The 17,378-nt window shown below is 38.0% G+C and overlaps 1 protein-coding gene across 2 annotated transcripts in view; it reads left to right on the top strand.

Moving 5' to 3' along the window:
• Positions 1-17,378, top strand: part of LOC150080620 (hamartin-like) — a 293,531-nt gene that overhangs the window by 127,854 nt on the left and 148,299 nt on the right. For both annotated transcript variants that reach the window (XM_090382129.1, XM_090382130.1), the window contains exon 7: positions 16,434-16,507. In XM_090382129.1, the coding sequence (XP_090238255.1) occupies positions 16,434-16,507 (74 nt within the window). The remainder of the gene's footprint in view (positions 1-16,433; positions 16,508-17,378) is intronic.

The raw sequence follows: 17,378 nt of genomic DNA, 5'->3' as shown, positions 1-17,378 counted from the left end.
CAAAACGATATATCTCTTTTGGGGATTATCCTGACTTCTAATCTCTCTTGGCACAAGCACATTACAAATATTGCTTCCTCTGCATCTAAAAAACTTGGTTTTCTCTTTCGCTTTCGGCGTTACTTTTCTTCCAAACAGCTGCTCACTCTGTATAAATCGCAAATCTGCCCTGCCATGGAATATTGTTCCCACAACTGGGGTGGTGCCCCCAAAACCTCTCTCAGGCTTCTTGATTCCATTCAGAAGAGGGCAGTTAGGTTAATTAATGATTCATCTCTAACAGAGTCTCTCCACTCACTTTCTCATAGATGTACTGTTTCTGCTGCATGCCTCTTCTACAGATACTTCCATGGGCACTGTTCTTCTGAATTGGCTTCTATAATTCCCGCTCTCTCTTTCAAAACAGTCCGAACACGTGCCGCCACCAGCCAACATCCATTTACTGTCCAACTTCAAACCCACAGAACCAACTTTTCATCTTCCTCATTTATTCATTCAACTGCCGTTTTCCTTCCTTCATACGTATTTCCTGAAAATTTCAATCTACAGAAGTTCAAGTCCAATGTCAACAAATATCTTCTTTCGTCTTCTCAACCTCCAACCCAAGCATGGTACTAAGTACTATAGGTTCTAATACCTCTCGTGTTTAGGGTTCACATAGAAAAATTGGATAAATCCTATCCACCCTAGGTACATTTCTTTTGTTTATCTTTAACAGTTTCTCTTCCACTTATTACAAAATAATTTTACTTCCTGTTAGAGTTTGATAAACTTCTGGTCTCCACTTCCTCAAAGAATTCCTCATGTGTGAATGTAGGTGCAGAATACTTATTCAGTTTGTGAGCAGCCTGAGTAGGATTATCAATAGTTGAACCCTCAGTATCAAGTGAACCAATTTGGTTTACCCCTTTCTTCTAGAAGTTACATAAGTAAAGTAGTCTTTGTTGTTTTTCTTTGCATCCTTTGCCAATAATTTCTCTTAATCTGCCTTCGCTTGACTAACCTCCTTTGTAACTTGATTACAGACTAGCTTATATCTATCATAGGATTCTGTGTCACCTGATAATTTATATTCATCCCACACATTTTTCTTCTCTGCCACGAGTCTCATTAGTTCATTTGACATCCATTTAGGCCTTAACCTAGAACAGTATTTCTTACTTGGTATGAAAAGCCTAGTAGCTTTCATGATTAATTCCTTGAATGTTTCCCATTTAGAATTGGCTGACGGTAACATCATTAGTTAGTACAGCTGTATAGAATTTAAAAACTGTCTGAGACCTTTACGAAAGCAAAATTCTTTCCTTTTATTCTTGATGGCAGCTATATCCTTAAGTAAATCCCATATCAATACACTGTGATCACTGTCACCTAGTGGTTATTTGCAGATTCTTAATGCACGAATAGTCACTGTTCATAATGATAACAAGAGTATTACTCTCTCTTGTTGCTTCTCTAATATGCTGCTGTAGAATGCTGTCAATCAATAAATCCACAAAAGTCTTGCTAGTGTGTATGTGACCAACCCTCAAGTTCCAGTCAGTATCTGGAAAGTTAAAATCTCCCATTATAATACATTCTGATTTACTGGCCCATTTTATTTCTCTGTACAGTTTTTCATTGTACTCCTCAGAGTATTCCTATAACACATTCCTACCCTCATTTTTGCTTTCCCAGTGCTTATGTCACACCAAACTGACTGAGCATTGCACAGGCCACCATATCAACTGGATGCTGTTGTTGTTGTTGTTGTTTGGTTTTTAGGAGCATTAGCAACTAAGGCCATATTGCACCGAGGATATGCGGTGGTCATTCCCTGACCTTTTCGCATCTTCCGTATTTGGTGGTCACGGGCTCGAACCCTGGTTTAATCAAGAAGCATGTGCTACGCACTGCTGCTCCTGCCCACCTGGCTATGGAGGTGCCTTCAACTGGATGCACTGCTTTAGATTTTGTGTTTCTGAACTAAGAGCAGAACCCTTCCACCCCTATTATCCTGTCTGTTCTTTCTGTACACCTTGTACTCCCAATATTCAAATTCTCCATCACTTATATCTTTGTCATCTCTGATATCCCAACAATGTCTGCATTTGATGTCTTGACCAGCATTTCAAATTCATCAAATTTATTTATTGTGCTCCTAGCATTGGTGTACATGCAAGTATACATGTACCTGTTTTTACTCTTAGTTGCCTTAACCCAGGTTATGTATTTATTTGTTCCATGATGACTCCCAGTCCCTGACTTCCTTTCCAAGTTGCTGCTTGTTCCAACAGAAGCAGTGCAAGAATCAATTTTATCTCTGCCTGTGGTTATTGTTAATCTATTATTCTGTGTACTCTCCATATACTCCTCATATCATCATATACTCTCCCCCCATCATATTTTTGTGGAATTGCGGACACTTTCAAATTTAACCCTAACTCACGAGTTTTTTTTCAACACTGAGCCAAACTTATTAAGTAAGTTTGCATATCTACTACTCTTAATGTCATTAGTGCCAACGTGTACAGCGGGATCGCCTTTTTCACCTTTAAAAGATGATATCTGGTCCACAATGTCATCAACTTTTGCCCCTGACAGATGTACCCTGGCCCTATTCTATCTATCCTTTTTGCACAATATATTTCCGTTTTCCCTGACAATAGAGCCATTGACAACAGTTAGCTCCTATGGGACTAACGCATTCTGCCTTGGGGTTGCCGCTGTGTTGCCTGATGTTCAATGCAAGCTCTGCCATTGTTGTTGAGAGCTTGATGGCCCACCCTCCCTCCCCACTTTAAATCCTTCGAGGGCATCCAGTTTTCATCTTGTAGGAAGAAAGTAGGTAAGTTTTTTGGGCAACAATTGTTTTTTTGCCTCCATAGCCGAGTGACCAGGAGCGGGAGTGCAGTAGCACACGCTCCTTGAGTAGACCGGGGTTCAAGCCCCTGACTGCTAAATACGGCCGATTTGCCAACCCGCATTGGACCAGCTGGCAGATTATGGTCCATTTCCCTCAACATGAATTGTTGAAGAGGCTTCCATCCTGCAGTGGATTGATAATGGCTGCAGTTTACTTTTTTTTTTAATTTGTTTTTGCCTGTCTTGGAACCAAAACTTCCTTTCTTCTTTCTTAAAAATTCTTCATCTTCAGGTTTTTGCAAGTCAAAAGTTAGCAGCTATGCATAAGTAGTGATTTCACTTCTTGCAATTTCTTGCAATTTCCCCACACTGTCTGCCTTAACTAAGTGTGGAAGTTTTGGTCAAAAGGGTGATCGTATGAAGAAAGACTTGGTAACCAGGCACCTTAGAACAGATCTAATTGAGGTATATAACGGCCCGAGAGGAGAAAGTAAAATGAATGAAGGTGAAATTTTCAGTGTTATAAATGATTCCAAAACTAAAGGGTCATAAATTAAAATCACAGGGGAAGATGTTTAGAGTGGATTGCAGGAAGTTTCCTTTTATCCAGTGATTCGCTTCTGTGGATAATTGAGGCTGACAGCTTGGGGAGATTCAAAGGTCAGCTGAATAGGTACCTATTTGAGGACATTTTCTCTTGTTATTTATTTATTTATTGTTGGCTGGTGCAGCAAAAGCTGCAGGCTTCCTTGTACCGTATGACTAATACTAATATGCATGGTAAGGTGCACATTCTTATTTCTGTAACATATCATGGTGTCAGCTGTAATGCCTATGTGAAACTACTTGAGTCAGTTTGGTGTGACATAAGTACTGCGAAAGCAAAAATAAGAGGAGTGTGTTATAGGCCTAATGACTCGAATGAGTACAATGAACAATTGTACAGAGAAATAGTGGGCTAGTAAATCAGAATGTCTTATAATGTCTGGTTATTTGCTGATAACCAGATCAGTACTCTTGATCTGGTTATCAGCAGTGATCATTAGTGTATTAAGAATTTGCAGATAAAGGAACCACTAGGTGGCAGTGATCACAGTGTACTGATGTGGGATTTACTTAAAGATATAATTACCATCAGGGGTAAAGGAAAGGGTTTTTGATTCCGTAAAGGTGAGTACAGTGGTCTCAGACAGTTTTTAAATTCTGTACAGTGGGATCAACTGACAATGTTACCAACAGTAAATTCTAAGTGGGAAGCATTCAAGGAATTAATCGTGGATGCTACTAAAAGTTTTACCTATTAAGAAATATTGTTCAAGGTTTAGGCCTAAATGGTTATCAAATGAACTAATGAGACTCGTGACAGAGAAGAAAAATGCATGGGATGCATATAAATTATCAACTGACTCAGAAGCCTATGGCAGATATAAGCTAGTCTGTAATCAGGTCACAAAGGAGGTTAGGCAGGCGAAGGCAGATTACGAGAAATCCTTGGCAAAAGATGCTAAGAAAAACAGCAAGGATTTCTTTACTTATATAAACTCTAAAAGGAAGGGGATGAATCTGATTGGTCCACTTGATATCGATGGTTCGACTGTTGATGATCCTGCTCAGATAGCAACCAAACTGAATGAGTATTTTGCATCTACATTCACACATGAGGAGTATTAAGGTTTGAAAATGGTAGAAGGTTATCAAATTGTAGCAGGGTGCTTAATGATTTTGTAATAACTGAGAGCAAAGTGGAGGAGAAATTGTTGATGTTAAACATAAGAAAGGCACCTGGGGTGGATGGGATCTATCCAGTTATATTAAAGGAGGCAGCAAAGCAACTAAGCAAACCCTTAGCCATAATTATGAGAGCATCCTTGGACTCAGGGGAGGTCCCCACGGATTGGAGATGTGAAAATGTATCCCCAATTCACAAAGGGAGATCAAAGGGTGACACGAGTAATTACAGACCAGTTAGTTTAACTTCTGTTCCAGGTAAAATAATGGAGTCACTGGTTAAAGATGCATTGCAGGATCATCTAGACAAGACTGCAGCAATAATTCAGACACAGCATTGGTTTGTTAAGGGAAAGTCTTGTCTGACAAATTTGATAGGATATTATGATGTGGTTACAAAGGAACTGGATGCAAAAAATAATTTTGATATCATATATTTGGATTTCAGGAAAGCTTTTGACATTGTTGCGCATGGAAGACTATTGTACAAATTGGAGCAGAATGGTATTAAGGGTAAGTTGCTACAATGGATAAAGGGATGGTTGAGTGGGAGAAGACAGAGGGTGGTAATTAATGGGTGCTGCTCTTCGTGGACTAATGTTATTAGTGGAGTCTCACAGGGTTCGGTGTTGGGTACTCTGTTGTTTTGTTGTTTGTTATTTGGTTTTTAGGAGCATTAGCAACTAAGGCCATATTGCTCCGGGGATATGCGGTGGTCATTCCCTGACCTTTTTGCATCCTCCGTATTTGGTGGTCACGGGCTCGAACCCTGGTCTAATCAAGAAGCATGTGCTACGCACTGCTGCTCCTTCCCACCTGGCTACGGAGGCGCCTTATTGTTTTGTATATTTATCAATGATATTGATGAAGGTATATCAGGCTTAGTGTCGAAGTTTGCAGATGATACAAAGGTTGGCAGGGTTGTTAATGACAGTAATGGCAATGTGCTACTGCAACAGGATCTAGATAATTTGGGCAGATGGGCTAAGAAGTGGCAACTGAAGTTTAAACTTGACAAATGCAAAGTACTGCATATGGGTAGAAGTAACCCCAGAGAAACGTACCAATGTGGGGTACTACACTTAAGGTGGTAGAAAATGAAAAAGACCTGGGAGTAATTGTGCAGTCAGATATGAAGTTTTCTGAGCAATGCAGACAGGCTGCCAGGGCAGGTCATGGGGTTTGGCAATGATATATAGTAATTTTGCTAGCAGGGAAAAGGAGGTGATTATTCCTCTGTATAAGGCAATGGTCAGGCCACGCTTGAGTACTGCGTACAGGTCTGGAGGCCTCATTTTAGGAAGGATGTAGATTTGCTTGAACATGTACAGAGAAGGGCAACAAGATTGGTGAGGGGAATGAAGGGATCCTCTTACCAAGAGAGGCTTAAGTTCTGCAAATTGCAGCAACTGGAGACTAGGCACCTGCGCGGTGATCTAATTGAGGTGTATAAGGCCTTGAATGGATTGAGCACTCTGAATTCTAATGGAATTCTTCCACTTGTTCAGATTACGAACCTAAGGGGGCATAAATTCAAATTAAGAAAAGGCAGATGTAGAATAGATGTGCGGAAATTTGCCTTTAACCAGCGGGTGGTTAATTGTTGGAACAAACTTCCATCTGTCGTGGAAGTTGATAGGTTAAATAAATTTAAGGAGGAACTGGACAGGCATTTGGAGGGAATGGTGTAATTTTTTTTTTTTTTTTTTTTTTGGCTGATGCTGCATAAGCTCATACACTTGCTTTCTTGCATCACATGCCACTACTACTACTACTACTTGAATTTCCACCAGTCATAGCTAGCAGTGTAGATGTGGGAACAGTATTAGTTGATCTGGTTGCCCCCTAGCTTGTTACCATAGGTTCAATTCAGTGGACTATATAATGGCTGACTTGCTAAAACTGTTTTGAAATTGTCCCCTTTACGTAATGAATGTTGGATGCCACCTTAAGTTTTATTGAAACTAATGAAATATAACTCATAGAGCACGATAGAAAAGCTTCGGCTTCTTCATGCCTCTTTAGCAGCAGGGCAATAACTGTTACTCTTCATCAGCTGCAAGCAGTGAGAGACATACATCAGGGGAGTTTGATTATTAGCATACCATCTGGTTTATATCATAGCATGAATTTTCTTGACACTAGCAATCATTCTGCTTCAGAGGCTATGGCAAAGTTGGCCCTTTTAATAAAATGCTACCCCAGTCAACTCTTTCTTCAAATTTTTTTTTTGTGTATTTGACAAATTTTTTGAAAATACCATTGCAGAAATGGAGCAGTGATAATGACAATTTTAAAAAATTCTGAAATTGATGCACAAAAGTTATGCATGGTTGATGGGTACTGGTGTTGTCAGCTGCTGTAAACTCTAGTACAGTAATCATTAATTGGTGCTGAGAATAGGGGTGGAAAAGAGTTCTGATCACATGATTATAATAGTAAAATGATTACCGTTTAAAACAATTGTAAAACAGTTATTAATCAATTCAAACTTGATTTTGAACAGGCTAAGTATAGAAAACTTTCTTTTTGTTCAAATGGTACTTGAGCATTTTGGTCTCCTGCCAGACCTATTGGTTGCAACTTTTGTCTATCTATACTCCCACCTGTGTTAAACCTAATGGTTCTATTGAATCCTTAGCTAAAGATAAGGCTGACTTAGATATTAACTTTATTTTAAATTCTTCTATTAATTATCTTGGTAAACCTCTGCCTACCATACCCAGTACACTCCACTTAATGCCTCCTGTGGTCTTTTGACAAAAAAAGGTTTTAAAAGAATCCTGATCAATCTTGATGCCAAGTTAGCGCTAGGTACTGTTGGCATTTTTCCACTTGTTCTCAAAACCTGTGGTTCCAAGTTTTTGTTCCCTGTTCGGCATCACCATTTTACACTTTCTTATTCCAGAGTTTTTCCTTCTATTTAGAAATATGCTCATATCCAGCCAGTCCCTAAAAAGAGGGTGATAAATCTCTTCCAGTTTTTTCCCTGTTTCACCTACCTCTACTCTTTCCAAAGTAATGAAGAAATCCATTAACTGCCAACTCTTAATCTACTTTACTTTCTACCTGATCATTGTGGAATCTCTCAATGCTGATCTGTTGGTAGTATATTGACTTATGTTATTCATTTCTGGATAAATTTTTAATGGAAAAGTTTGGTGAAACTCGAGCAGTTTCTCTTGACATTTCTTTTGATTATTTTTGGCATAGAGCTCTTCTAAACAAGCTCCCATCTTATGAACTGCTAAATGATTTTTTCAACTGGATTTCCAGGTTTCTCTCTGAATGCTCCTTGTGAGTGTTGGTAGATGGCTCCCTATCTTCTAACTTCTCCAGTAATGTTGGTGTTCCCCAAGATTAAATTCTTTCTCCCACTGTTTTGCTTTTGTATATTAATGACTTTCTTCCACTGGCTTCTGCTCTGACCGGAAATCCTATTTATAGTTTTACTGATGATAGCACACTACATTTCACTTTCCAATTTGAGAAACCAGGTCCTGTATAAACAGCTTCAATTTCTCGAATATCTTCCACTAAGTCCTTAAATGCTGATCTCCATGTAATTCTTCATTTGTGCAAAAAGACTTAATTAACTTTAACCTTCCCTCTAAAATTCAGTCCTGTCTTATTTCTAGCAAGACTATTGCTCGTCTTCAACGACACTGAAGCACATTACAAATATTGATTCTTCTGCATCTAAGAAAACTGAGTTTTCTCTTTTGCTCTTGGCATTACTTTTCTTCTAAACAACCACTTACTATACAAATCTCAAATTCAAAAGACACTATTAGGTTATGAAAGAGATGAATGAAATATAAAGTTGTACTTGTATACATAATCTCCACATTGTTTTATCTACAATGTGGAGATTATATATTATATTCTATATATATACAGGGTGATTCACTACCAGTGTGACAAACTTGCAGGAGGTGTAGGGGGCACAAAGACGAATCGGAATCACATAGCATTGCAGGGTCCGAAATGTCTTTGTCATGTGGTAGAGGACGTTGAACAGGAGGTCGCGTGAACAGCGATCCCGCTGGAAGTCAGCATTTGCGAACCGGTTCCCGAGGCAGTAGAATGGACGAGTATTCAAATGTTGAACCGGCCGACATGCACCTCGTGTATGGAGCTGCGGACTGTAATGGGCGCGCCACTCTGCGCTTGTACCAAGAACATTTCCCGCACAGGCGTGCTCCTCATCATACAATTTTCGCACGTGTGCACAGAAGGTTACGTGAGACTGGTTGTTTCACGAGAGGTACCATGAATCAAGAGCGAACGACGAGAACGCCAGACAATGAGGAGAATGTCCTACGTCTTGCAGAAGGCAATCCGAGTACAAGTACTCGGGTGATAGGCCAACGATTGGGTATTTCCCAATCCACTGTATGGAGGATACTGTCAACAAACCAATTGAGTTCATACCATCTGCAACGCGTCCAATCATTGGAGCCTGCGGATTATCCACTCCGGAGGACTTTTGCTACTTGGTTTCTTCAGCAGAGTGCGGCAGACAGTGCATTTGCTGCATCCGTATTGTTCACGGATGAGGCAAGTTTCACAAGAGAGGGAACCTTCAATCAACATAATGCCCATTTGTGGGCTTTGGAGAACCCCCATGGTACGTGAACACGTGCAACTCAACGCCGTTTCTTTGTCAATGTTTGGGCTGGCATTGTTGGAGACCACCTCATTGGACCATACCTTCTGCCCCCTCGTCTGGATGGTAGGGCATACTTGATCTTTCTACAGCAAGTTCTGCCCGAACTTATTGAAGAAGCACATGTTCCTCAGTCGTTGCGCCGCTCAATGTGGTTCCAGCATGATGGGGCTCACCCCATTACACCAATGACCTCCACCAACACCTAAACATTACATTTGGACAGCATTGGATAGGTCGTGGTGGTCCGGTTCATTGGCCTGCTAGATCGCTGGACCTATCATGCTTGGACTTCTTCTGCTGGAGTCAAATGAAGACATTGGTGTACGAGACCCCCGTTGATTCAGTTGAAGACCTCGTCGCTCGCATCTCTGTAGCTGCCAGGGAGATTCAAGACATGCCAGAAATCTTCCAGAACGTTAGGGATTCCATGCGGCGGTGCTGTGAAGCCTGTGTGATTGCTTCTGGTCGAACTTTCAAACACCTTCTGTAGCATGGCTTTTTGCCAATGTAAAACTTGTCATTAAAATGATTTCTGTTACACTAACGAGTTGCTGTTTCTGTTCTTTTTCTTTGCTTCTTTGTTCATGCGACCTCCCGCATGACGAAGGCATTTCGGACCCTGCAATGCTATGTGATTCCGATTCGTCTTTGTGCCCCCTACACCTCCTGCAAGTTTGTCGCACTGGTAGTGAATCACCCTGTGTATATATATATATATAATTTTTTTTTCTTTTTCCTGATTTACAACAAATATAGAAGTAAAACACATTTTGGTGAGTAAGCAAAAGTACATTATTTTTTTTTTTTTTCTGGCTGTGTGAACTTTATTTCTAATTTGCACTAATCAATGTGTGGTTTATTATGTGAACTCTGTAAAAATCCTGAAACTGGCAGTCTCCACGTCCCAAGGTGCTAGTTTGATGACTTTGTACCAATACCATACATGCCAACTTTCTGGATTGATGAAGGAGACTCAGTCTTTTTTTTTTACTCAGTTTCACTCTTTACTGTTTCACTATTATACTATAGTTGATGATAACATGTTTCTCCATCTTTTTTCTTTTTCTTTTCACAAAAGAAAAAAAAAATAAAAATAAAAATAAAATAAAGGGCCATTTTTGTTTTACAAGTGTGGTAGTCTGTGTTGCAAAATAGAAATGTGCCATTTGTGTAATAATTTTGTTTTAATTGTGTAGTGCGAAGCTAACCAACAATGTCTTTCAGTAAGATGACAAGGAAATACAATGTAAAATATCAGAAGGTGTATATGCCAGGTTTTCCATGTATTGTAAAATCTGAAAAAGGTAATGTGGTAATGTATGTAGCTGTGATTTTTCAGTTTCAGGCAGCAGGAAATGTAATGTAATCAGACAAATAAGCATTAAGACAGCGTTTTGCGTTTAGTATAGAAAGAAATGCAAAAATAGATGTTGCCTTTTTGTGGTAGTGATGTTATACATGCCGAATGTTTATTTGCATCTTTTGTCATAGATCATGCAGGTGTATTGTTCAGAATTATTAGTGAAATTGCACAGACAGGGATAGAAGATTTATTGATGGCTCTCAAAAAGGGCTATTTTTGAGAGCCATAAATAATATTATCTAAAGATAGTATTATTTATGGTAATTCCAAGCTATATCTCATTGTGGTGACATTTTGTAATAAAAAAAAAATCAACCAATTGAAGCAGCTTGCTCTCAGTGCCATCATTGGAAGGCAACCTTGCTGGATACAACATTGGCCATAATTTTCTGAACAAACCAAAACATATGAGATCCCTTCAAAAAATTGTCTGGCAAATTGTTGTCAAAAAATATGAGATCCCTTCAAAAAATTGTCTGGCAAATTGTTGTCAAAAAATATGAGATCCCTTCAAAAATTTGTCAAGTTCATAATGTGCGTTTTTTAAAAAAATGTAGTAGCAAGGATATTAAAAAGAGGAGATTGATGGGAGATAATAGCCTATCCATGTCATTTTATAATTTGTGTGCTGAAAAGAGAGCTGCATATCTTCCTGTGAAAGTGGATGAATACTTGGTGGAAAATTCGCTACTATCTAGAAAGAAGTTCTAAAAGAAAAGGTAGATTTAAACAATTTCAACTCTGTTCAGTGGTGTGTGGCACTGAAGTAAAAAATATTTTGAAGCATATATGTACACATTGGCTGTCTTTGGTTCAATTCATAACTAGACTGAAACTGCCCTCACAGGTAGTTGAGCCTGACAGTTTGAATAAATTCAAAGGTCAACTGGTTAGTTACTGGTGTGAAGAGTGAAGCACATAATTTGCATTTTATCTACTTTTTTTTTTTCTTTTTTTTTTTCTTTTTTTTTTTGCCAGTGCAGCAAAAGCCTCTGGCTTCCTTACTAACCTAATAAAAAAGTGGCAATGAAGAAAACGTTAGAAGTGGTGAGAAAAGCAATGTGAGAATTTTCTGAGTTACCGAATTGAAAAGTAGAAGCAATCACTAGTGGTGGTACTAACTCATGTTCAAATCCAGTAATGATCCGGAAGGTTTGAAAAGAGGACAAATTGATGAAAAAGTATTTCTGAAGTGCAAACTTCAGATGAAAGAAATCCTCAACAGGCCAAGCAGGCTGATAATACTAGTCATTTTAACCTCACTTGTGGAGAAGTCTCTTTATATTTCTCTCATCTGGCTTGAATAAAGCAGTTTGCTTGTTTCTTTTAAATGTTTTCGTGACATTTGAAAATCCAAACATAACTCTTCAATCCAACATACCTCATGTCCATGTACTGAGATTGTTATTGCTAGGTATGTTGAAAAATATTATGTGCAAATTTATTAGCATTAGCATTAGTAGTGGCATATGATGCAAGAAAGCAAGCTTATGCAGCATCAGCCAAAAAAAAAAAAAAAAAAAAAACCCACTCCCATTTTGCCCCTCTGTTCGTTCGAAATACCTGTCCAGCTGAGCCTTAAATTTATTTAAGCTATCAACTTACACAACAAGGGATGGAAGTCTGTTCCACCAACCAACTACCTGCAGGCTAAAGGCAAATTTCCACACATCTATCCTACATCTGTCTTTCCTCAATTTGAATTTATGCCCTCTCAGGTGATTATTCTGAGAAAGAGGAAGAATCCCATCAGCATTGAGCATACTCAAACCATTCAAGGCTTTATACAACTCTACCAGATCACCTCGCTGGTGCCTAGTCTCCAGACACTAATTTGCAAAACTTAAGCCTTTCTTCATAAGAGCAACCCTTTGTTCCATTCACTAATCTTGTTGCCTTCTCTATACTCGTTCCAGCAGCTCTACATCCTTCTTGAAATGAAGCTTCCAGACCTGTATACAGTACTCAAGGTGTGGCCTGACCATTGCCTTATACAAGGGAATAATCACCTACTTATCCCTGCTAGAAAAATTCCTGTATATCATTGACAAGACACCATGAGCTACTCTTGCAGCCCTTCTGCACTGCTCAGAGAACTTCATATCTCCCTGCACAATTACCCCCAGGTCCTTTTCATTCTCTACCACTGTCAGTGTAGTACCACAGAGTTGATACATTGCTCTGGGGTTGCTGTTTCCCATATGTAGTACTTTACATTTGTCAATGTTAAACTTCATTTGCCACCTCTCAGCCCATCTGCTCAACCTTTCCAGATCCTGTTGCAGCAGCATAGCGTCAATAGTGTCCTTAACAACCCTGCCAACCTTTGTATCGTCTGCAAACTTGGACATTAAGCTTGATATACCATCATCAATATTATTTATAAATACCGAAAACAATAATGGATCCAACACTGAACACTGAGGGACTCCACTAATAACATTAGTCCACGATTGGCAGTGTCCATTGATTACCACTCTCTGCCTCCCCCCCCCTCAACCAACCCTTTATCCATAGCAGCAAATTGCCTCCAATGCCACACTACTCCAATTTGTGCAGCAGTATTCCATGTGCAACAGTATCAAAAGCCTTTCTAAGATCCAAGTATATAATATCAAAGTTATTCCTTGCATCCAGTTCTTTTGTGACTGCATCATAGTATCCAATCAAATTGGTCAGGCAAGACTTTCCCTTAACAAAACCATGCTGTGTCCAAGCTATAACTGAAGTCTTGTCTAGATGATCCTGCAGTGCTTCTTTAACCAGTGCCTCCATTAATTTTCCTGGAACAGAAGTTAAACTCACAGGTCTATAATTACCTGTGTCAGCCTTTGATCCTCCTTTGTGAATTGGGGTCACATTTGCACATCTTCAGTCTATGGGTACCTCCCCTGAGTCTAAGGAAGCTCTCATAATTATGGCTAAGGGTCTGCTTATTTCCTTTGCTGCCTCCTTTAATATAACTGGATAGATCCCATCCACCCCAGGTGCCTTTCTTGTGTTTATCTTCAACAATTTCTCCTCCAGTTTACTCTCAATTATTACAAGATTATCTAGCTTACTGCCAGAGTTGAATACACATCTGGCATTCCCCTCACTGAATAACTCCTCATGTGTGAATGTCGATGCAAAATATTCATTTAGTTTGTTAGCTACCTGAGCAGGATCAACAACAGTTGAACCGTCAATATCAAGTGGACCAATCTGATTCATCCCCTTCCTTCTAGAGTTTACATAAGTAAAGAACTCTTTGCAGTTTTTCTTTGCATCCTTTGCCAAAGATTTCTCGTAATCTGTCTTCACCTGCCTAACCTCCTTTGTAACTTTGTTACAGATCAACTTATATCTATCATAGGCTTCTGTGTCACGTGTTAATTTATATGTATCCCATGCATTTTTCTTCTCTGCCATGTGTCTCATTAGTTCATCTGACATCCATTTAGGCCTAAACCTTGAACAATATTTCTTAGTTGGTATGTAAAGCCTAGTATCTTCCAAGATAAGTTCTTTGAATGCTTCCCATTTTGAATTTGCTGTTGGTAACATCATCAGTTGGTCACATTGTATTGAATTTAAATACTGTCTCAGACCATCGTAGTCGCCTTTACGAAAGCAATAACGCTTCCCTTTATCCCTGATGGTAGTTACCTCTTTGAGTAAATCCCACTTCAGCACACTGTGATCACTGCCACCTAGTGGTTGCTTTATCTGCAGATTCTTAATGCATGAAGAATCACTACTGGTAATCAAATCAAGAGTATTACTCCCTCTAGTTGCCTCCCAAACATGCTGATGTAGAAAACAATCATCCAATAAATCCACAAAAGCCTTGCTATGTGAGTGACCAGCCCCCAAATTCCATTCAATATCTGGGAAATTAAAATCCCCCATTATAAGACTCTCTGATTTACTGGCCCACTCTATTTCCCTGTACAGTTTCTTATTATACTCATCAGAATCATTAGGCCTATAACACACTCCTACTTTCAATTTTGATCTCCCAATGCTTATGTCACACCAAACTGACTCGACACTGCACTGCCCAGCGATGTCGACTGGCTTCACTTCCTTGGATTTTATGTGTTTCTTAACTAATAGCATAATCCCTCCTCCCTTCCTATCCTGTCTATTCTTTCTGTACACATTGTACTCCCCAAATTCCAGTTCTGTGTTTACTTACAGTTTCAAATTGTCTATTTTGGAAGTTGTCTACCGTAGATTAAGTCGGATGGATGATTTTGTCTGACTTATCATAGGCATTTCTACTTCCGAGGTTTGTGGAAATTCAAAAACAAAAATTTCTATTGTTTTTTTTTAGTGAGGAAGTACTTTATAGTTTCATGGGAATACATGGTGAACAAGTTCCCATTGAGAACTTGTTCTTATAAATGGTAAGGTAACACAAATATCACCAGTTGGCATTGTATCATTCTCCAATTTGAAATTTGTTGTGGACCAGTTTCTTGTATTTCTTGCTGTTGTTAAAGATATGAAAGAGATGTTTTGCAGGATGGGTTCTGTAAGTTTCAGTTTATAAACTTGCCAAACATTATTATGAAAGAAGAAAAAATTGATGTGCAGTGCCATTTTGTTAGGGAGCTGACATGTGCAGAAGGAAACTTGAAACATGACAAATTATCCCATATTACATGAGATAATTTGTTATGTTTGATGGAATTTGTAGAAAGAATTGTCAAAATTCCAAGAATGTCTTGGCATTTTTAACAATTTTTGCTTTAAAGCTAAAATTATTATAATTAATTTTCAGCATTTTAAATTTTAGCATTTGCAAATGCTCCTTGACACTCAAGTCTAGGCAGCAGGGCATTGTTATGAAAAAAATCAACTCAACATTTCTGAAGGAGGCAAAGTGAAAATTTAACTTTTTTGAGGTAATCAAGCTCAGCATAAAGTTGTCTAATAAATATCCAAAGAGAAATCCACAGACTGAAAAATATTAGGTAAGCTAATTTTTAAAACCACACTGAGTGAAACAATCCTATGGTTGTATTCTAATATAAAATGTGTATTTTGGTAGTGAAATTTAATTTACAGAGCTGTGTAGACTTTAAAAAAAACTCCTGTTTGTTTCTTGTTTTTTTTTTGGGAATATTCCTGCTTTTTTTTTTTTTTTTTTTTTTGGCAAAAACTACCTGTTTTTCAACTGTTTTAGCCCAAAAACTTCCTGTTTTCCTCCTGCTTACAAATATCTGATCTCAGCTTTTTGAAAGTTAAAAGTTGGCAGCTGTACCTATACAAGTACAATAAAGAGTTTAAGATAATTACAAAGTGGTGCACTATAAATGCTTTCAAAAATGGAAGGAGCAGTCGTTTAAGAGGATGCTTGTAATGCCCATGGGAACAACTTTGAAAAGAAACAACGTGTTTTGTCCATTTGTAAATAAACTGATGATAATGTTTCAAGAATTATGAACTTATTTATTTTTAGGGACTTATAGAACCCATCACTTCTAATGGTTATAAATGTTGCTCTGTTCTTCATTACTATTTTCTGCAACATGAATTTACAATTCCCATATTAGTAAGAATAAGAATCAGAAGTTTTAATTTTTACTTTCTTTAATTTATTTTTTAATTGCATTATATAATTTATCAGCATTTGCTGAAGTGATACATATGTTTATTAGCCTTGGTTATTTGCTATTTTAACTACTGTTATAAAATACAAATTTACTTCATTTTAGTTGGGAATTTGCTAGTTATACCAGATTATGACATTTTTCTTTATTTATGCTAGTGGTAGTTTTTCTTAATGATTCCATAGATAAGTTCAAAATTGTAATGCAATGTAATCATGAATTTCAGCCTATGCTGGAGCGAGTCAAACTTCATCCCCTTTTAGTTACATCCACAAAGGAAGGAGAGCTAAGTCCAAAGCGGTGAGTAGTGTTAATTTTTTTTTTTTCACCATTGCTTTTCTTGCAGGAAAGTAAATCTTCTGTAATACTTTAGAATGTACAGTTTTTCTTCCTATAATGATTGTGAGTTACACAGTTACTTGTGGAAATCCTGTTGTTCATTGTTTAATTAATCATTACAGTAAAACTTCATTACAGCATATTTCAAAATTTTGGATTTGAGGTTATCAAATATTTTATCGATCTCCATTGAATATCCCATAAAAATGCAAAAATGTTTAATTTTAAAGTATTGTAATAATTTACAGTTACTATTGTAGTAATTAACTGTTACATGTATGTGTGCATGTGTTTGTAGGAATATATAATATAGAAGAAAATAATGAAGTGGCAAGGTAAAGTTTTGTTTTTTTGTTTTTATAAAATCAAGAAATATACCAGGTGGCAATACTGCTGTCAGTCTCTGATACATAGCCATGCCCTACACTAGAAGTAGTGCAAGGTGGAATCAGACTCTGTCACTGATTCTGAGTATAGAACAGCACAACATCATAAAGTCTATTAAAAGAGGAAATAAAATCAGCTCAAATTCTCTGCAGCCTAAATGCACAATCTGAGCAGGTGATCTTAGCATGTGCAAATATATATGATTAGTGAAACAAGTTTTCCTAAGGCTGTGAAGAAGTTGCTGACTTCCTTCCTTCATGTTCACATCTATCATAGATGTAAACATTCATCATATTGAGGAGTTGATTTCCTGAAAATAGACAAATTATAGTGATATATTGTCTGTTTTCAAGTAAGTGTGCATACACAGTCATTCCAAAAAATGATAACATTCAACCAGAAGGCACAGAGTATTATTGCTTCTGCCAAACATCTCAATTGGTTT

Source organism: Mastigoproctus giganteus, chromosome 9 (genome assembly GCF_048544385.1).
Source record: "Mastigoproctus giganteus isolate SK-2022 chromosome 9, ASM4854438v1, whole genome shotgun sequence".
Classification (NCBI taxonomy): Eukaryota; Metazoa; Arthropoda; class Arachnida; order Uropygi; family Thelyphonidae; genus Mastigoproctus; species Mastigoproctus giganteus.
This window is presented reverse-complemented; position numbering and strand designations above follow the sequence as displayed.